Here is a 27,038-nt window from a genome sequence, read left to right as displayed (position 1 = left end):
CGAATAGATAGTAGGCACTCAATGTTTGAAAGAGGACCCTACTTATTGAATGCCATTTAGGCATAATTTAGAGGGATGTCTTGTAACTTCTGTCTATGTCTTAATTAAGCAGTAGTGATACTCAACGAAGCGTAGCCTCCAGACAATAAAATCACTCGTAAAAGCCATTCTAACCATCGAAAAAGTGAAATCTACACGTTGTGCTTTTTTTATGAAATAAGCGTAACATAGTGAGCTAAAGTCACCATCAAATATTGGTGCTACTCGGGATTAGGTTTGTGGCAGTCATTGTTTTTGCTCGCGAGGCTCTTTAGTTCAAGTACGTTGTAGAAGCGTTGACGCAAAATATCAACAACAAAATTATGTTTCTTAAATTCTAGCCTCCAATGTTACGTCTTGGTGACATTTCAGTCAATATAAATCGCCACCATTTGGTCTTGGCAAGTTGCTGAAATCTTACCTAGAAAGCAAACACTCCGAAAGAAGCACTTTGGAGGTTTTTTGACATGTTTCTCAATCTGTATTTGCATATCACGATTGGTCAATTTACGTTCTGTTTCCCTCGTGAGACGTTGCACGTACGCTTGGCTTATAGGAACAGAGGCCATTTACTCCCTGTAAAACAGGAATGTAGATCAGCTAAATGATCTATGAATTGAAATTATGAATAACTCAGCGACTCCTACCTATGTAGGATTTTATCATCTACCTTTTCAAGTTGCTGCTTTCAGTGTTTCGTTTGCCGTCCGCAGATTTCTCGAGGTTCTCGTTGAAAAAGGTATTTGTTGAATGGCCAGCAGTCACCTCTTTACTTCACAAAAAGAGCGTTTGAAATAACAGCGAACGTAAGCTAATCTGATGAGACTGAATCCTGGTATACGAAGAGAAGCCGTACCTACATTTCGCACGGACTTCTCTTCAGCGATAATGTTTCAATTCTGTTATTCGAGAGATCAAGCGTCTGTTTTGAGGCACACCGTAGGACGTCAGCAGATCGCCTGAAAGGAAAACATTTATGAATTCTGTGACAGCTGTTTTCTTTGGCGTAGTTTTTGAAGAATAGTGAACCCTCTCGGTGTGCTAGCTACCAAAATGTTTTCAAAGTGACCTCGGCGAACGAGCTTGTTACAACCTTTTGTCGAAGTGGTGGCATGACGATCGTTATTCAAATTATCTTGACATCAAAGAGGATAAATTATTGAAAATATCTAACTAGCTAATTGACAATAGATTATTTTCGGTAACAAAGTGTATGTAAATCCCTTCCTAGGAAAATGTGGAAAAAAAACTGGGGGAAACACGAGACGTAGTCGAGTGTTTCTCCCTACCTCTTGAGTGCTCTAGCCGCTTCCTAAGTGTTTTACAACAGAACAGAGCATAGTCAAGGCTTCTCTATTTGTTTTATAATAAAGAATCCGTTAAATTCCTCAAGAATTACTTTCAATTTTCAAAACAAATCTTATTTCCAAAGCGAACAACAGTGTCGTCAGCATGCTCTATACTCTCATAAAGCACGCTACAATAAGCCAATCAGAATTCCTGTTAGAATGGTTCAAATAATCTGATTGGCTGTACAAGACTAAAGCTGTCAAAAATGTCAAACCATCAAAGTTCGAAAACCATCAAAGTTTATATTCTGCAATAGTTTACAAACTAAAATAGCTCGGCATGTCGAATTTAACACTTTTGCCTGAAGTTTTTTAGTTTCTAATACAGGATCTGAAAGCGAAATGTTCAGTGAAATTCGGCCCAATCGTGGCTCACAAAAATACGCAAGTTGTTTCACATTGCAAGTAGAAAACAAACTGTTCAAGGCGAGTGTATTATGAATGAACAACAGCCGAATTCACTAAGACAAAAAGATCGCTTGGAATGACAGCGCCGTAAAACTCGGTTGCAGTGACTGATCTGGCCTTCCACTCAACACATCGGAAAGGTAATCAGGACAAGATCTTATTTTTTCACTCGAAGGGTAGTCGATTTAGTTCCTGAGGCTTGCTCCACTGCGATGACCGAAGATCGCCATGATTAGCTAGCCGCGATAGACCTTAAGTCGCTCTGACACCGTCATGATTAGTATGAATTTTAACAGTTATGCCAGGTTATATTTTTCATAATTCCTGTTTTTTTCTATTTGAAATCGAAACTTTGTATACTATACAAGTGTTAGCTGTATTTGATTTTTATTACCGTACGTAAACTCGCAATCTAACTGAGCGTGAAAACCGTTAAAAAAACTCGGACTGTCTATCTTGTTTTATCTTTGAGGATTTTTGTCTCTGCTCACGTTACAGTAACGTAAATTACTGCGCCTGGCATTTTTGCAAACCTTTGCTTGCTTGTTCCAAAATTTCACTTTTATTAACGAAAGAAAAGCTAGAAAGAAGTCTCGGAAAAGGTCGAACATAGTACGATTTGGCAGATGGCGTGACAGCTTTAGCTCAGTTCTATGCTCTATACTCTCATAGAGCACGCTCTTTCAACCAATGACAGTACGTGTTATATCCGAGCTTTATTATAAACTCCTTTTAACCGTGGGATTGTATACCCAAAATTGGGCGTTCTGTTAGCAAACTAGGCGCGCGAAGAACGAGACGCGGTTGAAGCTCGAAGCGAAGACGTTGACATTCGTCCCATCTTTTCACCAATTGCCTTGAACAGGCCACTTTCCTAATCCAAGAAGTTCAGTTTGCTTTTCTAGCCGGTTTCCTAGCACTCTGCGATAGCAAGCTGGTCAATCAAACAAACCTCAAAGCTATTAATCAAAGGGCTCTGAGAGCCAGCTCATTCATGTAATGGATAATTTTTATTGTATCTGTTATTGCTGGTCATGGGAATTATTTGGGGTGATCTCCCATTCAGAGGCTAATTTCTTGGCCTATGTCCCCTCCTGTGAAGCCCCATTTTTTTACATGCATCTCCCCTAAACCCCAGGAGGATCCCCATGCGTCATAAAAAATGGACAGTGTCTTCATATAATTGCCGCATTCACATAAATAATTGAAGTTAACACAAGATAAGTTTATTTCAAAATGAGATAAAAACATGAACAGCAAAATTATGGTAATTGAAACTGAGCAGTGTTATAATCTCAGATACAGGAGTATGATGCATTTTTTTAAACAGTGCTTCTCATGCTGACTATTTACAAGCAAGTAGTCAATTAGTCTACATTAAAAATTACGCAATCAAAGCAAAGTAACAATAACACTGTTAGGAATGGAGTGAGGGCAGTAGATATTTTTATTAAAATTTAGAATAAAATCAAGTTCTGAAGGATACTAAGAAAGAAAGTAAAATATTTTATTATTTGTTTTCTGTGATTAAGAGTTGCCATCATGCTTAGTTTTATAAATATGGTAGTGAAAAAGTTACCATCTTTCCAACAATGAAATCGTAACATTAAACAATAGCTTTAATAATTAAGAAAACAACAGTAACAATAACAATTGGAAAACCACCTGGGCAGGTTCTGTGGTAATTAAGCATTATGAAGTTCAATGCATTTTTTTCCATTAAGAATATATGAAAAAAAAAAACAACAGTAACAATAACAATAACAATGGGAAAACTACCTGTGCAGGTTCTCTGGTAATTGAGCATTATCAAGTTCAATGCAATTCTTTTTATTAAGAATATTAAACAATATAAACAGCACATAAATTGCAAACGCTTTCGTTAACTTCTCCTTTTTGTGCAAAGAATGTAGCAAATGAACTTTTAACCATAAGTTCTATTGTTTGTGTGAATGTCAGTCAGCACCACCAAGTTCAATTGATTTTACAATTTTGTCATTCATAATAACTTGAAAACATAAGTTGCTGACATTTAGAACGGTTTGTTCATCTTGTGATTCATTTAACTCGCCCACGTGTGTTGTTGAGGTCGATGTTGCTGCCTGTGGTTTGGAAAAGAGCAAGCGAATCTTATTGGCGAAGAAGGACAGCTTCGTCTTGATAAACTTGATAATATTTCCTGTGATTGATCTAATGTGACTGGTAGCCATTTCAAGCAAGTTTTAAATGAGAGATTGTTTCGTGGTTCGTATTGCAGATTGTAAAGCAAATTGTAAAGTAAATTGTACAGCAGTTATTGTACGGGCGAGCCTCAAGTCTGGGCCGAAACAGGAGCTCAAATGTTTTAGTGTGACTATCTTGGCCGCTATTATTGATGTGTACGTTGTAGGTTGAAGAACTCCAAGGGAAAAGCACAATAATAAAGCAATGATTTACGTACTTACCACGACTTTCCAATGCAATTCAACGCAAAATTATAACCTTAGCAACTATCCAATATGGCTGCCTCGATGGTCCGTCCACGTGATAGCGAATGCGTGTGCCAAAAAACTGTTTAGGGTACCCCTAGTTGCGAACATTTCGGCTTCTCATACGACGTTGCAAAATTGCGACTTATTGTTAATTTATTTATTATTAGACCATACAAACATTAATTGTGATTTATTTTATTCTTTGCACTTGTTGATTGGAGCGAGTTCGAAGTTTATTTGGACTTTAATCAAGACGAACGGGGGAGGGGTGGTGAGGAACATCACAAATCACTTCCGGTCCGATTTACTTCCGTCTACAAAACGGGTCTACAAAAAGTGTCTACAAAAAATGTCTACAAAAAGTGTCTACAAAAAGAGTTCACATCTTGGCCCCTCACAATACTCATTCATTGTGCAAGCACATGAATGAGCTAATAAAAGTGTCTGAAGAGAACGTCTGAAAAAGGCTTTAGATGATCTTAGAACATAATAGGTAGGTAGCCTGTTTGGAGTGCACCTCTCGACAGAGCATTTGTTTTTTTAAGTTAAACACCTATATTTAGACTTAATTTTTCACAAACTTTATGTTTCTGGGAAGCTTTCTTCCCAAGAAAAGACGTTATGCACACTACAAATCGTTTCACTAAAACTCTGCGAGTTTACTTCAAAGATCACTCCTCGAATCGGTTTAAAGTGATCTCGTCCTTTAGCACCACAAAGTAAATACTTAAAGTACTTTAGATATCTTGATAATACAGGAAGCCCTGATATAATAATATCAACGATAAATAGTGCAATGACATCTTAAACTTTACATTTCTATTGAAGTAATTCGCGTTCTGTTCGAAATTACAGAATGTCAGAGCTGAACCGCATTCGCAAATGACTCAAAATGACAATACCATTTTCCCTCTCCACCGTCGCCACTGTTGTGTTCCCTTCAAAACGTAACTTCATATCAATACGAAAAAGTCAGTGTGATGGTATGGTTGATGAATTTAACTCGTGATTCAAAGGAAGGTAAAAGTGCTTGATGTCATTCTCTATCCTACACGTGGGGTACCTAGTGCAGTATATGTTATGACTTTTCTCGTTCATTCTTCAGCGAGAGCGTACGTTTATTTTCCGTTAAGTCACTCGCATCAGTTTCTAAACCCTGGATACGTTGTGGTGTAATTTTATCCGTGATTTTGTTTGTCAGTTTCAGTCATATATCAAACATTGCCGTACCTAACAAAAAGGAAATAAATAAAGAAAAAAACGAAAAGAGGGTAAATTAATTTTAAACCAAAGATTAATTGGAACCTCACCGTACGCATCCCATAAAACTTTACAACAACCTTATACACCTTTACAAAATGTTTGTCACTTTCACAACCAACACTTTTGACAACTTAGCCCCGTTATTGTAATAACGGTCTAATGTCGACCATAACTGTACTGTCTATTTTTTGACCTTGGCCTTGATCCGTACTAATTGATTGGATTGACAGGGAGTCTTCCATATAAAGGTATTGAATAATCAGGTAATGACACGAAATACCGTCACATCACGTTTCACGACTTGCTGCCTATGGCCACGCACTTTCTGTCCCATTCCGGGGTATTAAGCGACGATAGCATAAAGTCTGCAACATCGGCTCTTGGTATGAACCACGACGTGTTTGGGACAATCTGCCCTTCTTGTACTGAGTAATCTCCTTTGGCCGGACCTGAATGAGGAGATAAATCCTAATGAATCTCGTGCAATCAGGAAATACACATTTAGCCTCAAGTGGTATTATCTTTTATCATATGACTAGTTCCGCACTGACTAATTCGTTGGGCTTTGAAAATATTGTGGATTTCTTCCTATTAGACACCTAATGAGCTCGTAACTTCCCTCATCCCAAATTTTCAAAGAGACAAAAGGGTCGATCAGCCTAGTAGAAGGAATCCTTGTACCTTATTCTGCCGGAGACAGACATTGACCCATTGACCCCCTCCCCCCATTACTCCTTGCCCCCACTCTACCTGATAGTCATCTGGTAACAATTTATACTCCAGGGTGGAAAAAGTGAATAAAAAAGTTATGGGATAAAGAGAGCTTACACCTAGACCCCTCGACTCCAGATTCCGCGAATCGTCAGGCCTAAAAACAACAACTGCAAATCGTATATCTAATTATTTTATTCACCATTCTTTAATCCTGGAGGACGCACAACGGTGTAGTTCAATTTTGTTTCCATGAGCATCCTCTCCATCAACGCCATGTCATGTATGAATCCGGCCATCATCAACGGCTTGAGCAAGTACTCCATAAGTTTAGGATTTCCTGGTTCTTTCTGAGTGCCCCATGATGTTACGCAGACTAATCTATCCACGTTACTCCTATACGGAGAAAATTACTTTTGTGAGTAAACTACCTCAAGCTGTGTACAAAGGTGAATGTGATATGAAGCTTGTTGAAGTGCGCGAAAGCAAAAGAAGACAAGGAGAAAAAAAGAAAATGCAAATGCAACGACTAGTTTTCGCACTTGTTTTTCGGGTCACTCGTAATATTTGTTCAACGTCCCGCGTGCATCCGTAACTCGATGGTGTGCGATGTAGTGTTAACCATTTGTTTTATGACATAATATCGATACATTGAAGCAAAAGAGTTCCCTCTACTTGAACAAATCATTCGTAACCAGACAAAACAAGTGCGCGAAACTAGTCATGATTTGCTCACGTCAGAAGCCTACACCTACCCATGGGCAAAGAGTAGACTCTGACTTGACCGATCAGAGCGCGCGCTTTTGTGGAGGGTGATTACCGCATTACTCCTAAACCACTTCTGACCTCCACACACTCGTGAGTGATGCTTTGGCCTTTAAGAAGCGCATTAAACGCTGGGTCGTAAGGTTCGGGTTCGCTCTTTTTTCGGGAGCTCTCGTGGAAGGTTGCTATGTGATGCAGCATGTAATATCATTTTCTCACTGATGTCCCAAACTCACCTGTTGTATAGATGGACAATTTTAAATCATTCTTTATGGGAACTCACAATCTGTTTACACTCTAAAAAGTTAACTTACCTCTCCATCGCTGCTGATATTGACTTCATTGACTCTGAGTACAAGGTTGTGTGCTTAAAGACACTTGTTCCATGTGCACCAAGGCAAGATAATACAGCGTCTTTGTCTTGAAGAATGGGATTTAGTGACTCTGAGTCAAACACGTCTCCTTTTATGACTTCCAACTTTTCATGTCTGTGTAATAAAATCCGCAAGGTAATTATCATTGCTCAGAAGCGAAATAGGTCTTACGCTGTGCAGATTAAAAAGGTGAGAACCATTTGCCTTAAACTACTTCAGAATTCCTTCTCCATCTAGAGAATATAAGGCCTTATGTGTAAGGGATTTCTTGTTCATCAGTAACCAAATGAACTAGTTTTCCACGCTGATATGGACGATCAAAGAAGCAAATAAATACTATAGCTACGAAATTAACAATATCTGTAAAGGGCTATTTAAAAACTTTTATACATTAAAAAATAATAATAATTTCGTGAAGGGGATTTAGTTGATAAGGCAATCGTGAAAATTGCCAAAATAGCGAGTGGAAGATCTAAGACACCGAATCCTTTAAAAAAACTTGAAGGTACCTTTATTTAATCAGCGAAGAACACTACTAAGTTTTTTTTTCTTCGCATTACGCTTTTATTCTATTTACCTCTCATACGGTACTTGCGTGATATAAGAGCTGGCGTGACCTTGGTCACGCACTTTTAATGCAAATGTAACCTATCATATTTTCTTTCACAAAATGGAGGGAAGTTATCACAAAGGAAAAATACAAAACGAGCGAGTGCCATTATCACGTGCAGTTTCCGATAGATGCTTTAAGTTCAGATCCAACTAACTCTGGAACAAAGAAACATTTGTTCAAGTTGCTTTCGTACACTGTCTTAAAAATCATTTGTGTGCTGTACAATAAATAGTTGCCATTACGATTAAATTTTATTCAATCGTTTATATTCGACCAGCTTTGCATGTGATGTCCGCTGTAAATTTTAAAAATTTGAGAAATATGGTGGTAGATGAGTCACTTAACTGCCCAGGTTCTCAAAGGTTCAACTCGAACGTTCGCACGTTCGCCCGTCACGCTACAATAAGAGAGCGAGACTTTAGTGAAAACAATTAAGAGTCCATATACTCACCTGATGTCAAATTTGTCCGGACTCCTTACAACAGCGGAAATCAAGTGACCTTTATTCAATGCTTGTTGTACCAAATGACGTCCAGTTGGCCCTGACGCCCCAAAAATCACCAGCTTGGGAAAGAGTAGTTCGGCCGCCATGATAAACCGGTTGAGGGTGTTTACATTATGATTCCTACGTTGTGAAAGACCAAACAGTGTGTCGCAAGAAGGTAGCTTACCGCATTTGCTCTAATCCGAGTGTAAAAAAGGATTTTCTTGAACTTTTGCCTTATTTGCTTCGGACTCGTTTTGAATGCAAAAATCTCACAGCAACATCAATCTTGGAAACCAGTTCAAGTTTCGAAGGATAAAGAGCAGACAATTTGTGGTGATCTCTGTTGAGCCTCACCCAGAAATACGTGACTGTTTGAGAGAGATGGGCTCACATCCACAAGACCTGAGAGTTCTCTGCAATTCATTTAAGTTCACCAGAATCTCTAAGAATTTTTTTCCTCTCTTTTTTATTTTCCCCACTCACACCAAGCTGGAGAGTGGGAGTCACTAAGTATCAAGTATCTTAAAAAAAATGTCCAAACTAATCTTAAGCTAGTTAAACTTTAAGGCCCAGGTGAGATTCCATTTCTCATTACAGGTAAAAGTTCACTATGAATAATTCTGGTTGCAGCCAGGTTCAAACTAGTAACATTCAAGTATCATCTCTTATCTCTTTTTCCACACTTGACATCTTGCGCATCTTATGGAAAGCTTCCCTTACCGACCATGATCCGGAAGGGACGGTTCACGCTCCAACCATGATCTGCTACGTGTGTCGACAGATAAAACAATGAATTAATAAATATAAATCGACGCCGCTTGAACTCTGGAATTTTTTAACTCCTTCCCAGGTTCTTTTTATCACGTTATTTGTGTATCTATGTATAGTCAATTTGTTTGTCCATTTATGATTTGTTTGCATATCATGCTTTATTTCTGCCGGTGTCTGTTTACTTGCAAGACCGATCACCGCGGGAAAAAGGAAATTAATTTTGATCTTACACTGAAGGCGTTCATATGTACTTAGGGTGAATAAGTTGCGTCGCAGGTGTGCTGTGAAATTATCGAGAAATACAGATTTAATCTGCTCCTTGTGCCTATACTTCACCTGTGACATCAAATTTGCTAAGTCATTTGAATACACTCATTGAACCGATACAGAATGAGAAGTTTTCTCACTAAAGAAGATAAAGAAAACATGTCGGCGGAAATGTTGCCTAAGTACCTTATGTAGACTTTCTTCCTGTAAGTGCGTGATCACTGGCAATTATTTAAGCGCACAGGAAGAGATAGAGGGACAAAGTACAAAAACGGATAAGTCTTCCTGCTGTTCTTTTGCTTTGCGTTGACATCACACCCGCCCTTATGCAGTTAATTAGAACCTAGTGCATACTGCATAACACTAACAATTGGCTCATCAGGAGGAAACCTTTCTTAATTGCTACTTTTCATCAATACTGGTCGTCAAGAAGCCGGGGGACATAGCTGCTAAACTGATCTGATCGTGCATCTTTGTGGCCCTCATTCATCAGCTAGCTTAGTCATATCTTTTTTGAGACCTCCTCTGACACTTCTCTCAGCTCAAGTTACTTTTGTTTTCCAAAAATGAAGTAACATGATTAGCACAAGAATTTAGCAATTTGATACCTTTGGTTGATTCTCTTTATTCTCAAGTGCACAATAAACTTTATAAAGGCACCCCAACCTTCCGCTTTGATCAGATAAACTGGAGGTATTCGAACGATAAACTCTACCTAAGTTTTGCCTTGCTCGTAATCATGTTGAATCCGTTCGTGTCCCTTTTTGTACTGCATCTCTTCATTCTGAGTTTGACTGTGTCTGGAAGAGGAATGGCTCATAAAAACCGTTTAGAGAAAACTTCGTGTTCTGAAGAGACGAAAAACTCGCCTGAAACGAAGGGTCCAAAGAAGCACTTTAAGAGTCTAATTCAAGAAGGATGTAAGTTAAACGATGTATTTCCTCTTGCTCTATTTTTTAATGGAATTCAGTTACTGATGCGATGAGGAAACGTTATCCTAAACTTACAGGGTTTTTAAATGATCGATAAACTTAAAAATCTAATGGTTTATTTGCTCTCAGCTCTCAACTTTACGTGGATTATAATTTTACGAAGGAAAGCAGAAGTTTGCAATCTTAATAGAGTACAGACAATTTTTATTTATAGCGACTTGATCTGCATAGCCCTAAAGCCCAAATACCAAAAGGGAAAAGTCTTGAAAATGAAAATTCCTTAATTTCACTTTTATCTTGTTTTAGCTGCTGATCAGCACAATGAAGTCCAAATTGAACCATTTTCAAGCAAGGAAACAGAACGCAAACTTCTTCCAGAGAAGAAAGAAGATGAAGCTGATGCTTGCCGAAGGGTGCCGATGTATGTGAGCTTTTCGAATCTTAAAAATAGTACCCTGTTTGATCTAGTCATTGCACCTTCGGGGTTCAATGCTTTTAAGTGTGTGGGGAAGTGCAAACCTAACAATTATTCACTGATGATGGCAATCCTGAACTCAAAGAACAAGAGGTACCCAACCGATGGCGGCAGGTCCTGTTGCGTCCCAATAAAGTGGCGATCAGTCTCTTTATTGGTGTTTCAGCAGGAGAAGGTTTTATTGAGGAAATTTGATAATATGATTGTTCAGGAATGCGGGTGTATGTGAAACTTTTTGGTCCTTACGATTAACTGTTAAGATTTTTGTGTAGTGTCGGGCAAACTTTAAACGGTGGACACCTTTACGCTTGATAAGGCCACCTTCATGTAATTTGCGAAAGTTTTCGTTTAACGAAGGAACTGTTTTCAATATAAACAATGCTGATTAACAATTGTAATTTTTTTAAAAAAACTTATGGGATGTTAGCGTATTGTGAACATCCAGTACAATTCTTCATTGTTGTGATGCAGATTACAGTAATAAAAGTTTGCCACTTCATCGAGATGTTTCAGTGTAAAAGGATTTCATGTGACTGAGAAGCTTCCCAATCCAAAGCAAATCCTGTATAAGGACATCCGCCGGACAGTTGTCAGATTCCTTGGGGATAAATTCCCCAGTTGAGCAGCAGTATTAGTAAGAGAGAGCACTTTCTCCTTAATCGTCTTTATTACTCTTGAAAATTTGTCACAAGCATTCCGAAAGTGATTTTACTGAAAGGTCTCTGGGTTTTTACATGCAAGATACGTTGCAGCTTCAGAAAAAAAACGAAGTGAGAAAAAAAAACCATTTTCCACAGAAAAATTTTGCTTTACAGCTGAGCTTCGATCAGTTAAGGATTCTCAGAAAACAAAAGCATTAAAAAAAAGAAGTGCCTAATAGTTGTGTAGAATCCTCCCTTTGGCCGAGCAGTTTTCCTCAGGGATTTAAATCTTGAGGGTATAAGAATAACATATGGAGAGAAGGCCATCTCAAAACGGTGCAAGTGACATGCAAGTTTCTAGTGTTAAGCAGTCATAAGGGCCCTGAAGGTAAGGCGATCGGTAACGATGCAACAAAGTCTAGGAAAAAAGTACGTAAAAATGTTCATCGACATCACAGTTGTTGGTAATAGTTCAGAAGTTTCAGTATCTAAAGGCATTTTATTCAAAATGAAAATACCAGTGAAATACCCCTTGCAGATAAGAGTATTTTCTCTCGGACTAAGAGAGCTTATAGTATCCAAGAGTATGTGTTGGAAGACAATTAGGAAGCAACCTGCTGTGCTAGAATTCTATAATTAAGAAAACTCTCACACTTACGGTCTTTCAGTACTTGTTTCTTCTAAGGAAATAAGGACGGTCTTAATGAACACAGTTTGCTTGGCACAAAGACACTTAATCTATAGCATAGTTACATGCAATGTGCTCAGTCAAACCGAAAGTCTATCCAAGGAACAGAAGGCCATTTTTTTTTCCAGCGAAAGCTATTATTAGACGAAGATTCGCATGCTCTCAATTCAGTTTCGAATTACTTAAAAACGAAAAAACTTCACATCAAATTTACTTATTTTATTTGATTCGCCGTAATTAAGAACGTTTCTCTGCACTGAACAACATACAGCTTCTGACAGGAGCAATGTATCCACTCTTACCTCAAGGACGAGCTTCTGAGAACTGTTTTGAGCTGAGTTGAAAACGTTAATTGGCCACCGTAAAGAGTAAAAAAGCTCGAGACGTCAGCTTTTTTACTCTTTACGGTGGCTAATTTACGTTTTTAACTCAGTTGTTAACACTAAATTACTGCTATACTCTCCCACCGACGCAGCACTACAGTTTCTTAAGAAACGTACCCCCTTTATTCACCTGTTGTTTTGAGTTTGCCTCAGTAATTTTTTTACAAACTACTGAAAATCTTTCAGCGTTTTCTGGTTTTTTGATCAGTGAAGGACACCAAACCAAAACACATAATGCCTGCGGGGAAAAAATGACGGGCGTTAAAGTCAGCTTTTTTTGAGTTATAGAAGTGATAATTGGTAATGAACAAGTAAGTATTGATAAACCCACGGAACAAGAAAAGTTTATAACGCTACGCGATAATCAACAGGGTTAGAAGAGTGGATATATCGAGTTTCCATGAGCAGATGATCGTGAAACCACTGAACCAAACTTGCGAAATAGCTGAGTAAGAGACAAATTGCTTAGAACGAGGCTGGTAGATTAAACTCTCTGTAATAATTCTACTGGAGGTAATAACCCTTCTATATACAAGGGGTGAAATTTAATTCCTAATTCCTCATGAAGAAGTTGGAAAAATAAATCGGAGTTTTCGCTCTTCAGAATCAATTCTTAGTTACTACGAGTAATCAAGACTTTATTTTCTTGGAAGAGAATCACTTAATTATCATAGTTGTTTAACCCACTGACTCGCTGCCGAATGTAAAATACATGCAGTACCCAATACAAAATACAAAACGTCAATCGATCATGAGCATAGTCAACATTGAGTTATCGAGTGAAAAAAAATATATATGTGTATGTAATATTATACAATAGAGACAAAATTTCGACTGAGAACTGTTTGGTAGAGAAGTTAGTTCTCTACAGTAAACCGGCAATAACTCGTTAAAAACGGTAAGTCTAATGACAACCTCTTCTCCCATGAAAATGTCTCAGAATAGTACCCTTCTGGATCCCCTCTGAATGAGGAGTTTTCAGTTCTCTTTTTGAATGGGGAAGTATTTGTTTTCTAAGCTAATGGTCTTTAAAGTATTATTTGGGATGTTGTGTCTTGTATTTAGTTTTATCTATCCTTTAGTCATGAGCTTCAATACCTATCGGGAAAATGCAAACTATAAAGCAAAATTTCCATAAGCTCATCAGCGAATAGCTAAAAGAGCTAAAAGACTCTAACTGTAGCTGATATCTAAAGCTATACACAAACCCGACTTTTTTATCGCAGTGGTTCGATTCGCGCCTGATGTAATTCTTACCTTAAAATTTCTCTGTTGAAAGAAGACTTTACACTTATAATTAAGATTAAATCGTTAACCTCTCGTCTAATTCAGCAGCAGTAGCATTTAAATCAGTATGTTTCAAGTCATACGAATGTGAGCACTTGAAAAGCTAACAGACGAAACTGATCAATGGAACATGATAGGTAAATAACCTTCCTTTTAATCTGTTCTTGAGTTTCAATCAATTGAAAGTTCCTGCCATACAACAAAAATGTTTGTGTGGAAACAGAAAAAGACAACCTGATGAAAGTGCGGATCTTAGGTCAACTTCCTCAAAGAAGAGTTGTTGATTCTGTTTAGGGGGTTATAATTCCCTTGTTTACTGAAAGGTGAGATATCTCTTTGGGAGGTAAGATTTTTTTGAGCTTAGAGGAGATGATTGCCCTCTGGAGAGGGTTGTGAAATCTCAGCGCATAGAATTGATAACGTCCTTGCGAGGTTAATTTACTTTGTGTTTACCAGTAATTAAGAGTCCGTGGGGTTACACGAAACACAGCTACAAAAACAGACAAAAGTACACAGAATGTTGTTTACTTTGTTGCTGTAACGATCGGGTTATGAACTTTAATTGATGGGTAATAAGTGAAAAATAACAATAACATGCATACCAGGAAAGCAATTTACTTAGCAAGAGAAAATGGGAGAACGCTTCCTTTATTTTCATTTGATCTTTGTGAATGAACTATTAATGAGGCGGATATCCTGTTCACGTAAAAACCTAATTAAGGGGGGTGGGGAGGGGTAGCCTAGTGCAGTATCTGTTAGGATCTTCAGCGAGTGGGTACGTTTATTTTCTGTTAACCCCTTAACTAATAAGATCTTATTGTTAATTCTCCCCCAGGCTGCTACACATTTCCTTGTAAATAAGTTACGAGAATTTGGTGTCAGATCAAGGTAACAACTTCGATCTGATAAGTTTGAATATTCCCATGACCTGTTTGCTGGATAAATTTAAGTTATTATAGGGAGAAGTTAGTTTTCAATCACTTCTGGGAGTTAAGGGGGTTAATTCACTCACATCAGTTTCTAAACCTTAGATACGTTGTGGTGTAATTTTATCAGGGATTTTGTTCGTCAGTTTCAGTCATATATCAAACATTGCCGTACCTAATAAAAAGGAAATAAATAAGGTATAAAACCGAAAAAAGGCAAATAAATTTTAGACCAAAGATTAATTGGAACCTCATCGTACACATCTTATACAACTTTACAACAACCTTATACACCTTTACAAAATGTTCCTCACTTTCATAACAAACAGTCTTGCTTTGCCCCTTTATTGTAATAATGGTCTTATGTTGACCATAGCTGTACTGTCTATTTTTTTAACTTTGGCCTTGACCCGTGCTACTTGATTGAATTAACAAGGAGTCTTCCATATAAGGGTATCAAATAATCAGTTAACGACACGAAATACCAGTCACATCACGTGTCATGACTTGCTGCCTATGGCCACGCACTTTCTGTCCCATTCCAGGGTATTAATTAATCCTCTGCTTCGGACTCGTTGTTAATGCAAAAATCGCACAGCAACATCAATCTTGGAAACCAGTTCAAGTTTCGAAGGATAAATAGCAGACACTTTGTGGTGATCTCTGAATTACTAAATATCGAGCCTCACCCAGAAATACGTGACTGTTTGAGAGAGATGGGCTCAGATCCACAAGACCTGAGAGTTCTCTGCAATTCATTAAAGTTTTCAGCCGGATCTCTAATAATTTTTTCCCTCTTTTTTATTTTCCCCACACACATGAAGCTGGAGAGTGGGAGTCATTAAGTGCCAAATACCTCAAAAAATGTCCAAATTGATCCTAAGTTAGTTAAACTATAAGCCCGAGGTGAGATTCCACTTCTCATTTAAGGTAAAAGTTCACAATGAATAATTTTGGTTGAAGCGGGATTCAAACGAGTCGCATAAAAGTAAGTATCATCTCTCATCTCATTTCCTACACTCGATATCTTGCGCGTCGTATGGAAAGCTTCCCTTACCGACCATGCTCCGGAAGGGACGCTTTACGCTCCGACTATTGTCACGAATAGTACAGACACGTAACGTAGACTACGTGCAGGCTCTTTTCCATATCATGACCTGCCGCGTGAGTCGACAGATAAAACAATGAATTTAGAAATATAAATCGACGCTTGAACTCTGGGAATTTTTTTTTTTTTTTTTTACATCTTCCCAGGTTCTTTTTATCACGTTATTAATGTATTTATGTATAGTTTATGTGTTTGTTCATTTATTATATGTTTGCACATCATGCTTTATTTTTGCCTGTGTCTGTTAACTTGCAAGACGGATCACGGTGGGAAAAACTAATTAATTGAAATCTTACACTGAAAGCGTTCTTATGTACTTAGGGTGAATAAGGCGCGTTGCATGTGTGCTGTGAAATTAACGAGAAATATAGTGAAATATGACTCTTCTGCTCCTTGTGCCTAAACTTCACTTACGACATCAAATTTGCTGAGTCATTTGAATGCATTGATTCAACCGACCCAGCTATAATCAAAAGAATGTGAAGTTTTCTCACTAAAGAAGATAACGAAAATATGTCAGTGGAAATGTTTCCTAAGTACTTTGTGTAGACTTTCTTCATGTAAGTGCGTACAGGAAGAGATAGAGGGACAAAGTACTAAAACCGATGAGCCTTCCTACTGTTCTTTTGCTCTGCGTTGACATCACACCGCATTTATGCAGTTTATTAGAACCCGGTGCATACTGCACAGTACTAACCATTGGCTTATCATAAGGAATCCTCCCTAATTGCTGCTTTTCATCAATACTGGCCGGGGGACATGGCTGCTAAACTAATCTGATTGTGCATCTTTGTGGCCCTCATTCATCAGGTAGCTGAGTCAAATCTTTTTTCGAGACCTCCTCTGACACTTCTCTCAGCTCAAGCCACTTTTGTTTTTCAAAAAAGAAATAACACGATAGCACAAGAATTTAGCAATTTGACACCTTTGGTTGATTCTCTTGATTCTGAAGTGTACAATAAACTTTATAAGCCACCTCAACCTTCCGCTTTGATCAGATAAACTGGAGGTATTCGAACGATAAACTCTACTTAAGTTTTGCCTTGCTCGTAATCATGTTGAATCCGTTCGTGTCCCTTTTTGTACTGCATCTCTTCATTCTGAGTTTGACTGTGTCTGGAAGGGGAATGTTTCATAAAAACCGTTTACAGAAAACTTCGCGTTCTGAACAACCGAAAAACTCTCCTGAAACGAAGGGTCCAAAGAAGCACTTTTCGAGTCTAATTCAAGGAGGATGTAAGTTAAACGATGTATTTCCTCTCGCTCGATTTTTCTGAATGTATCCAGTCAGTCACTAGTTCGATGAGGAAACGTTGTCATAAACTTGCAGGTTTCTGAAATGATCGATAAACTTAAAAATCTAATGGTTTATTTGCTCTCAGCTCACAACGTTACGAGGATCACAATTTTACGAAGGAAGGCAGACGTTTGCAATCATGTTTTCTTGCAGGAAATGAATAGATTACAGACAATTTATCTTCAATACTTATAGCGACTTGATCTGCATAATCCCTAAGCCCAAAGACCGAAAAAGAAAAGTTTTGTGATGAAAATTCCATCATTTCACTTTCATCTTGTTTTAGCAGCTGAAAAGCACAATGAATTTCAAATTGAACCATTTTCAAGCAAGGAAACAGAACGCAAACTTCTTCCAGAGAAGAAAGAAGATGAAGCTGATGCTTGCCGAAGGGTGCCGATGTTTGTGAGCTTTTCGGATCTTCAGAATAGTACCCTATTTGATCTAGTCATTGCACCTTCGGGGTTCAATGCTTTTATGTGTGTGGGGAAGTGCATCAGTGGGGAAGCTAACAATTATTCACTGATGATGGCAATCCTGAACTCAAAGAACAAGAGTTACCCAACTTATGGTAGCAGGTCCTGTTGTGTCCCAATAAAGTGGCGATCAGTCTCTTTATTGGTGTTTCAGCAGGAGAAGGTTTTATTGAGGAAATTTGATAATATGATTGTTCAGGAATGCGGGTGTATTTGAAACTTTTTGGTCCTTACGATTAACTGTTAAGATTTTTGTGTAGTGTCGGGCAAAATTTAAACAGAGGACACCTTGTTAAGGCCACCATCATGTAATTTACGTGAGTTTTCGTTTAGCGAAGGTACTGCTACCAATATAAACAATGCTGATCTGATTAACAATTGTATTCTTTTAAAAACCTTATGGGATGTTAGCGTATTCTGGACATCCAGTACAATTCTTCATTGTAGTGATAGAGATTAAAGTAATAAAAGTTTGCCACTTCATCGAGATGTTTCAGTGTAAAAGCATTTCATGTGACTGAGTAGCTTCCCAATCCAAAGCAAATCCCGTAGAAGGACATCCGCCGGACAGTTATCAGATTCCTTAGGGATAAAATTCCTCAGTTGAGTAGCAGTATCAATAAGAGAGAGTACTTTCTCCTTAATCGTCTTTATTGGTCTTGAAAATTTTGTCACAAGCATTCCCAAGGTGATTTTATTGAAAAGCTTCAACAAACAAACGAAATGAGGAAAAAATCATTGCCGACAGAAAAATTTTGCTTTACAGCTGAGCTCCGATCAGTTAAGGTTCTCAGAAAACGAAAGCATTAAAAAAGAGAGAGGAAAAGAAGTGCCTAATAGTTTTGTAGAATCCTCTCTTTGGCCGAGCGGTTTTCTTCAGGGATTCAAACCCCGTACGCGTGGGTATAAGAATAACATATGGAGAGAAGGCCATCGCAAGACGGTAATATTTTCTCAGAATGGGTGTTTTGATGACATGCGAGTTTCTAGTGATAAGCAGTCATAAGCTTCCTTGGGGTAAAGCCAATGAGTAACGACGCAAAAGAGTTTAGGAGAAGAGAACGTAAAAATGTTCATCGACATCACTGTTGTTGGTGTTAGTTCAGACATTTTATTGTGTAAAAGTGTTAAAGCATTTTATTCCAAATTAAATACCAGTGAAATACCCCTTGCAAAGAAGGGTATTTTCTCTCGGACTAAGAGAGTTTATAGTATGTAAGAGTATATGTGGCAAGACGATTAGGAAGCAACCTGGTGTGTTAGAATTCTACGTTGAAGACAACTCTATAAAAACTAACTCCCATTTTCGATCTTTCAGTAATTATTTCTTCTGAGGATATGACGACGATTTTAATAAACGCAGTTTGCTTGGCACAAAGTCTCGTAATCTATAATATAGTTACATGCGATGTGCTCAGTGAAACTGAAAGACTATCCAAGGAACAGAAGGCCATTTTTGTCCAGCGAAAGCTATTACTAGACGAAGATTGGCATGCTCTCAGTTCAGTTTCCAATCACTTAAAGACAAAAAAATTTCACATCAAAATTTAATTGATTCACAGTAATTAAGAAAGTTTCTCTGCACTGAACAGCATATATCTTCTGACAAAAGCAATTCATTTATTCTTACCTCAGAGACGAGTTTCCCCACCATCAATTAAATTTTAAAAAAATTAGAGGTATGCGAAAGATGGACTCTAGCGAGATATGCTTTGCTCCTCAGCTTGTTGAAACCATTCTTGTTATTTTAAGTTTGCCTCAGCAACTTATTGTAATTTATTTGTAAAAATGACCGAAAATCCCTCAGTGTTTTCTGGTTTTTGATCAGTGAAGGATACCAAACCAAAACAAATAATGCCTGCGGGGGGAAAATGGCGAGCGTTAAAGTCAGCTTTCTTTGAGTTATAGAGGTGATAATTGGTTATGAACAAGTTTGTATTGATATACCTACGGGACAAGAAGAGTTTATAATACTACGTGGTAATCAACATGGTTAAAAGAGTGGATATATCGAGTTTCCAAAATCAAATGATCGTGAAACTACTGATCAGAACCAAATTTGTGAAATAGCTGAGGAAGAGACAAATTGCTTAGAACAGGGCTGGTACCTTAGATCAAACTCTCTGTAATAATTCTACTGGGGGGTAATAACCCTTCTGTACACAAGGGGTGACATCTAATTCCTCCTAAGAGGCAATTATTTTCAAAGATGTGGAGAGCTGATAACCCTCGCTGGAGGGCTATAATCTCCCAGAGACGGCGAGGTGATAACATTCCAGTTTAATGGTTTAAGTAATGGAGATCCGTGTTTACCACACCATAAGAAGTTCGAAAAATAAACTAGATTTTCTCGATTGCAATGCGCCACAATAACAATGTGTCTCAGCGTGAATCCTTAGTTTTGGCTCATTGGAATCAATACTTAGTTACTACGACTGATCAAGACTTTTATTTTCTCGGAAGAGAATCACTTAATTATCATAGTTGTTAAACTCACTGACTCGCTGCCGAATGTAAAATACATACAGTACCCAATACAAAATACAAAACGTCAATCTATCATGAGCATTGTCAACACTGAGTTATCTAGGGAAAAAAAAGTATATATATATATATATATATATATATATATATATATATATATATGTGTGTATAATTTTATACGATAGAAACAAAATTTCGACTGAGAACTGAGTGTTTGGTAGAGAACTTCGTAGTTCTGTTAGAGGATTCATCATAACTTTTATATTGTCAAACTCATTTCTGTTTTGCCCGGACTTGACCATAGGACTGAGAGATTTATGGTAGAGAACGGTTTTGGGAAGCGTAAACATCTCGAAGGTACCTACTTAGTATGCGAACTCCGCTCTGCATGGCTCAACGTGATTCGCTAGTTAAGTGTAAAAGGATGACGAAGGTTAGAGAATGACGGCTCAGTAAGCGTCACTTTTATAAACGGTGACCCACACTTTCCTTGAGAGATCTGAGCTAGTTCCCGGCGTGGTAACTTGTGAAGCAAAAGAGAGAATAAAGAAAGAGAAATAAAACCACGAGTGTTAGAAAAATCCTCTGACAATAATGGTGTTCAAAGTGTTATTCGGGATATTGTGTCTTGGATCTAGTTTTATCCATCCTCTGATCATGAGCTTCAATACCTATCAGGAAAATGCAAACTAAAGCAAAATTTACACAAGCTCATCAGCTATTCGCTGATGAAGGCGTTCCTTATCGTAAAGATAAAGATCAACAGTCAAATGGCTGCCAATGACTTTCTGGTATTTCTACATGGGAAATATTTCAAGGAGTAAGAGTGACTGTTGAAGACCGCAGGTGTCACTAAACAGTGTGATCACCGAGGTGAGATTATTGCATTTCAAATGATAAACCCAAGCAATGCACTAAGTTGTTTCTTTTTTTGATTGAGGTTGTTTCTTTTTTTGATTGAGGTTGCCCATGCTGTGATTAGCAGCCTTTCATGTTATGAAAAAATTTTTTTTAAAATTTAGCAGACAAGGCTGACTTCTCTGGTTCGTCCTAAGCTTTTGTACAGAGGTTGTTTCTTTTTTTGATTGAGGTTGCCCATGCTGTGATTAGCAGCCTTTCATGTTATGAAAAAATTTTTTTTAAAATATAGCAGACAAGGCTGACTTCTCTGGTTCGTCCTAAGCTTTTGTACAGAGACTTAGAAATTGATCACGGTCTTGTTAAAAAGTGTTTACCGTATTATGAAGGATCTCTGATCCTTTAAGGTATACGTAAACCCAACTTTTTAATCCCGGTTGTTCGATTCGCGCTTGATGTGATTCTCATCTATAAATTCTTCTGTTAAAACAAGACTTTGTACTTGTAATTAAGATTAAAACATTAACCCGTCGTCTAATTAAGCAGCAGTAACATGAAAATCAATTTGTTTCAAAATCATACCTACTTCAGGGCATAGGGTAAAATAAGGACTGGACCATTTTTTTGGACCATTTCGTCGGGAGGGAGGCAGACCATCAGTACTTAGGGAGGGGTGGGATGCAGTCTATCAGTACTCAGGGAGGGATGGTAAGCAGACTGTTGATACTGAAGAAGAGATGGAGGACGAACTATTAGTACGCAGGGAGGTTGATGTATTTGTAACCGCTACTAATAATGGAGTTTTCATTGAATCATACAACTTGTTTTGAGTGGTTTTCCGACTGACTATTTGTATGTCAAAATTTTTGCGCTTTGCCGTAGCGTTTCTTTATTTTTTGTCATGCGAATGCGAAACTGGTCCCTAAAACTGAACTATCATTGAAAATATAGCCAATTCCTGTTTTCGATGCTCTACTTGTAAGTCATGCGTGTGCCTGTTAAGTCGACTTGTGCTAGTGCTAAATGATACTTACGGGTTAGCATGAATCATTCATCAGTTGCCTCACGTTTCCCTTGGGTAAACAATAGATCATTAAATTTATCCTCCTTCTTTTTGTCGATGATCTCTTCAGACGACAAAGATCACGGAATTTCCGGTCCTCAGCATAGTATTCACAAGCGTTATCGCAATTTTCACGTTAACGACTTTACTATAAAAACATTGTCGGTCTTCTTTCTTTTCAGATACACAGTTTTCCCCTATTAGATACACTAAACTCACGCCTAAAGTTGAATGTCATGTCACGCATTTCACTTCGTAAATTGACGATTAAAACAGCACAGCTTCAGCGCTGGATCATTTTTTAAATAATAGGTTTGCATTTTATTGCTTAACATTTGGCGCAATTTTCCTTTCACATAGCCGATGCATTGATTCATTAAATCCAAACTAGTGCAAAATACAGAATTACCTTCCTCGAAAATTATGGATTTCTAAGTCACCAATTACGAGTTTCCTTTTCGCAAATTACCGATTTGAGTTAATCTCCCAAATTACATTTTTTCATTCCGGTTTCGTTTCGTAGATTACAGTAAGCCCTCTCAAAGACAATAACAAAGGCAATAACAAAGCGACTTCTATGTTTCGCAATGACTTGAGAGAACATGAAATCTCTTTCCAATTTCAGGGACAGTCAAAGTTAATTAGTGTCTAACTTCAGACCAGATCAAAGAATTATGCAGAGAAAGGAAAAAACCGAACTGTACGATTAAATTTAAAGTGCGTAGGTTGTGGGGAAGTGGCATTTTAAGCCGGAAAACTGTGTATCTGAATAGAGAGAAGATTGCTTTGTACGAAACTACCAATAATTTATGTTTTTATCATAAAGGTGCAAAAGTTAAATTTGCGATAACGCTCATGAATACTATGCTGTTAAGTTAAAGGCCAAGGATCGGAAACTCCGGGTTCTCTGTCATCCTGATAAGATCGATGACAAGAGGAAGATAGATAAATTTCGTAGTAATATGCTGTACAAACAAAGAGAAACGTGAGGCAACTGTTGGATGATTCGTAATAATCCGTGAGTATAATTTAGCACTAGTACAATTGGATTAAAAAGGACACACGCATCACTCAACAGTGGAGAATTGAAAACGAGAATCGAAACGGATTAATAGAACATTATAGGTAAGTAACCTATCTTTTTTTTCTTGAGTTTCAATCAATTTTAAAGTTTCTACCATACAACAAAAGTGTTTGTGCGGAAACAGGAAAAGATAACCTGATGAAAATACGAACCTTTGGTCAACTTTCTCCAAAGAGGTGATGATTCTGTTTGGGGGGTTATAATTCCCTTGTTTACTGAAAGGTGAGATATCTCTTTAGGAGGCAAGATTTTTTTTAACTAAGAGGAGGTGATTACCCTCTTGAGGGGGTTATGAAATACCAGCCCAGAGAGTTGATAACTTCTCTATGAGGTTCATTTGCTTTGTGTTTGGCAGTAATTAAGAGTCCGTGGGGTCAGCGAAAAGCAGTTACAAAAACAAGGCAAAGTACGCAAGATGTTTTTTTACTCTGTTGTTGTGACGATCAGGTCATGAACTTTAATTGATGGACAAAAAGTCAAACAATTTCTGAGCAGAAAATGGTATAAACGCTTCCCCATTTTCATTTGATCGTTGTGAATGAACGATTAATGAGAAGGATATCCTGTACACGTAAAAGCCTAACTAATTGAACTATGTATATCATTCACCAGGAGAGGAGCACATGATTGTTGTGACCTTTCGCTATCCTTTCAAGTAGACAGCGGACGGTATTTTTTGCAATTTTATTATAGGCGCAAGTCAGCTTTAACCACCCGGAAGTTGCGTCAAGTAAAAGAAGTATGTTCTGCAGATGTAAGCGATCCTCGCAGCTATGAACACAACTGAACTTGAAGTTGAAAATAAGACCTGAAAAAAATTCATGGCCCGTACGGGATTTGAACCCATGACCTCTTCGATACCGGTGCAGTATGTTCTGAACCATCACACTTCATGGGTACAATAGAATCGGTCATTTAGGGCCTAGCTATATAAATGAATATGAAAGTGATCTTCGCAATAGTGAACACTACTTAATCAGTTCAGAAATTAAGGCCTAAGGTGACGGAAAAACTACTGCGAATGTATGAAAATCATAAATGCGAACTACGGGTTAACAGATTATGAGAGCGTTCTTGGCAGTAATGAACACTACTTAAGTAGTACTGTAAATAAGGCCTAAGGTGATGAAAAATTGACTGTAAAAATATATGTGAACTGCGGGTTAAGAAGTGAATATGAAAGCGATATTCGAAGTAATGAACAGTACTCAAGCATTAGTCGGAAAATAAGGCCTGAATAAAATCATGACCAATCCAGCGACCATGAAGGAACAGGAGTGGAGTGCAACATGATAGTTCCTCTTTTAATTAACTTTTTGCCCTCTTACAAAGTAAATACTTAGCGCGACTCAAACAATGTTTGACAAGATGTTAATTTGCACGTTATTCCTTTCCTAACCGGCATTTTAAAGACGTCTTAGCGGTGTGGGTTACAAAAGAAACATCTGGTAAGGAAAGAATTTTCTTTGTTTGAATTAATAACAAGATAAGCGTTTTTAACATTTTCATACATTATCATTAAAAATACCAAGCTTCAGCTCGTCAGGCTTAGTTTTTTCAGTTTTGTAGGTACTTCGAAGCGTCTAGCTCCCATTTGATTGGGAAGAGTGACAGTGACATGACAGTTGGTCTGTTTATTATGTTGACGCCCTCATTAAAAGATTAGCTATTTATGACGCAAAAGAATACTTAGAGCGACTAACAGAGCTCTACCAACGTGGCGTTATCGATGCAATTTGGCATCTTTAGAGGGTTTTCTGTTCTCAATCTTTTCTCAAGACCTCCTCTGAGCAGTTTAGATCACAATACAAAACTTCCAATATAGAACAAGTTTTCGAAGTTTTAAGTAGTAATACGATTAGAACCAGATGTGCAACATAAGCTATGACGGTTTTTGTTACAATCTTCGCTCATGTTCTAGAATATGAGGGTATTTAAGGTGCCCACAAACTTTCGTCAGCTAGTTTTCAGAGGGTATTCAAAGATAGAGACTGTGGATAGATAATTTGCATCACTCTTCAATATGTTTCAGCCATTCTTCTTCCTTGTGATGTTGGTTCTCTATACTCTGAGTTCGTTTGCGCCTGTAAACGGAATTCCAGTTCAAAAGCATCCAGCGAAAAGCTCGCTCACTGAAGAGTGCGAAAGCTTATCAGGACCTGAAGACCCAAACGGAGCGTCCTCTCTGTTTCAAGACGCGGGTAGGAAAGTATAAAACTAACCTTAACCTTAACCCTAACCCAAGGCGAGAAACATCAGCATAATTTTTTTTCTGAGATACTGGTTTTCAAAACGCTTTTCTTAGTGTGTCTTCGAATCAAAAAAGATCTGTTGGATGAAGATTACATGAGAGTATGATTACATCTTTTTCAAAGATATTTCCATTGGAATATGCACAACGTTATTTCAAGTCTGCTTATCCTGACTTGACCAAATTTTGCTCTCACTGAACAAAAAAGACTTAGAAACGGCTTTCAAACTCCATTTTCTGCTTCTTCATCTCTTTTAGCTCCCAATGCCCACAATGAATTCCAAAAAATGGAATCCCAAAGTAAGATAGATGTATCACCACGAGGACTTCATCCTAAGAACGTGGACGATATAGCTGATGAACATGCTTGCCGAAAAGTGGATAGGATGGTCAACGCTGCAGACGATAGCATCGTGCATCCTCGCCGCTTCAATGCTTATCAGTGCGTGGGGAAATGCAACATAAAACAACTTCAAAATGTCAACAACTATGCACGGGTGACCCTGAACATGAAGAATAAAGTAAATTCGACGGATGGCATGGCTGCCTGTTGTGTGCCGGTCAAATTGCGGCCAATCCGTATATTGTATTTTGAAAAGGAAACCTTAGAAATACGTTCCCTTGATAATATGATTGTCGAAGAATGCGGGTGTTACCAAATATTCCAATAGGGCAGACACGACAACATTTTTAGCTTGTTGAAGGCAGACCTTAAATAATGAACAGCTTTAATCTAGATAAAAGCATCATTGTGTCGTTAAGTTAAGTAGTTTAAATCTGACAAAGGAACGATATTAATCGCTATTGAAATTTCTCATTCATCGTGATGTTGTGAAATCCAAAGAAGTCCACCTATGCTTTTTTATTTTTAGTTAGGCGCTACATCCTTTGAGTAAATGACTTTTTTTCTAACATACAAATGACAGAGGAAAGGCTGAGTTCTTTCCAAGGTTTATTAAATGAACTTTCTGATCATTGAGTCATGCATGCCTTTATTTTTAAACGCTTAATGAGAGTAAGGTTATAACCGACATTAAGCCTCTATCCTGCAAAATGTTGCCTCACGGAAAAGTCCTCGGAGATTGTATGAATGTTTGTGTGCCATAGTTTACAACATTTGCCATGTTTACTTACTGTTCTTTCTATTGTGACTTGTATTTTTAAGCATTGATTTCGTATTTTATGCGGAGCCTATATAAGGGATTTGAATACTTACTGGAGTATACATAAATCTCTCCTGATTTAAAATATTTTGATCTACGATGCACAAGAAAGGGTCAAGAAACAGAAAATGAAAAAATTTAAACGAAAATGAAGAAAATACCGGAGCCGAAATGGATGCTTCGGGACTTGATGGATTTTTGATCAGTGAGGGACTGTTCGACGGATTTTTGGTTGTATCACGCTAAACTTAACCTGATTTCCTCCCCTCTCTCTCAATAGGAGATAATCGGCAATAAATTTTCTATGGTGCCCCCTTTATATTCTGTAGGCGACGACTATCGTCCCCTCCATTCCCCCCAACCCCCCACCCCCCCCCGAAAATCTTGTGATCCTCCCCCACTTA

The 27,038-nt window shown here is 37.9% G+C and overlaps 4 protein-coding genes across 4 annotated transcripts; 3 read left to right on the top strand and 1 right to left on the bottom strand.

Annotated features, from left to right (window-relative positions):
- Positions 1-3,086: 3,086 nt before the first annotated feature.
- LOC131794828 (flavin reductase (NADPH)) lies at positions 3,087-8,595 on the bottom strand. Its single transcript, XM_059112392.2, has 5 exons — positions 8,445-8,595; positions 7,321-7,494; positions 6,444-6,637; positions 4,241-5,979; positions 3,087-3,898 (listed from the first exon to the last, which is right to left on the bottom strand). The coding sequence occupies exons 1-4, from the start codon at positions 8,582-8,584 to the stop codon at positions 5,825-5,827; spliced, it is 663 nt and encodes a 220-aa protein (XP_058968375.1). The 5' UTR covers positions 8,585-8,595; the 3' UTR covers positions 3,087-3,898; positions 4,241-5,824.
- Positions 8,596-10,240: 1,645 nt separating this feature from the next.
- Positions 10,241-11,330, top strand: LOC131794912 (bone morphogenetic protein 2-like). Its single transcript, XM_059112478.2, has 2 exons — positions 10,241-10,438; positions 10,757-11,330. Exons 1-2 carry the CDS (start codon positions 10,258-10,260, stop codon positions 11,152-11,154), a joined length of 579 nt encoding a protein of 192 aa, XP_058968461.1. The 5' UTR covers positions 10,241-10,257; the 3' UTR covers positions 11,155-11,330.
- A 5,683-nt stretch (positions 11,331-17,013) lies between these two features.
- LOC131794911 (bone morphogenetic protein 2-A) lies at positions 17,014-18,126 on the top strand. The gene is made up of 2 exons (XM_059112477.2): positions 17,014-17,194; positions 17,542-18,126. Exons 1-2 carry the CDS (start codon positions 17,014-17,016, stop codon positions 17,946-17,948), a joined length of 588 nt encoding a protein of 195 aa, XP_058968460.2. The 3' UTR covers positions 17,949-18,126.
- Positions 18,127-25,017: 6,891 nt separating this feature from the next.
- LOC131794870 (nodal homolog) lies at positions 25,018-26,446 on the top strand. Its single transcript, XM_059112439.2, has 2 exons — positions 25,018-25,421; positions 25,730-26,446. The coding sequence occupies exons 1-2, from the start codon at positions 25,244-25,246 to the stop codon at positions 26,140-26,142; spliced, it is 591 nt and encodes a 196-aa protein (XP_058968422.2). The 5' UTR covers positions 25,018-25,243; the 3' UTR covers positions 26,143-26,446.
- Positions 26,447-27,038: the final 592 nt, after the last annotated feature.

Source organism: Pocillopora verrucosa, chromosome 9 (genome assembly GCF_036669915.1).
Source record: "Pocillopora verrucosa isolate sample1 chromosome 9, ASM3666991v2, whole genome shotgun sequence".
Taxonomy (NCBI): domain Eukaryota; kingdom Metazoa; phylum Cnidaria; class Anthozoa; order Scleractinia; family Pocilloporidae; genus Pocillopora; species Pocillopora verrucosa.
The sequence above is the reverse complement of the archived record's forward strand: the minus strand, read 5'-3'. Positions and strand labels throughout refer to the sequence as shown.

Coding starts and splice junctions, on each gene's coding strand:
- LOC131794828 (XM_059112392.2), bottom strand. CDS start 8,584: ATGGCGGCCGAACTACTCTTTCCCAAGCTGGTGATTTTTGGGGCGTCA. Junction 7,495..8,444: donor CCGGACAAATTTGACATCAG/GTGAGTATATGG, acceptor TTTATTACACAG/ACATGAAAAGTTGGAAGTCA. Junction 6,638..7,320: donor ATATCAGCAGCGATGGAGAG/GTAAGTTAACTT, acceptor TTCTCCGTATAG/GAGTAACGTGGATAGATTAG.
- LOC131794912 (XM_059112478.2), top strand. CDS start 10,258: ATGTTGAATCCGTTCGTGTCCCTTTTTGTACTGCATCTCTTCATTCTG. Junction 10,439..10,756: donor GAGTCTAATTCAAGAAGGAT/GTAAGTTAAACG, acceptor ATCTTGTTTTAG/CTGCTGATCAGCACAATGAA.
- LOC131794911 (XM_059112477.2), top strand. CDS start 17,014: ATGTTGAATCCGTTCGTGTCCCTTTTTGTACTGCATCTCTTCATTCTG. Junction 17,195..17,541: donor GAGTCTAATTCAAGGAGGAT/GTAAGTTAAACG, acceptor ATCTTGTTTTAG/CAGCTGAAAAGCACAATGAA.
- LOC131794870 (XM_059112439.2), top strand. CDS start 25,244: ATGTTTCAGCCATTCTTCTTCCTTGTGATGTTGGTTCTCTATACTCTG. Junction 25,422..25,729: donor CTCTCTGTTTCAAGACGCGG/GTAGGAAAGTAT, acceptor CATCTCTTTTAG/CTCCCAATGCCCACAATGAA.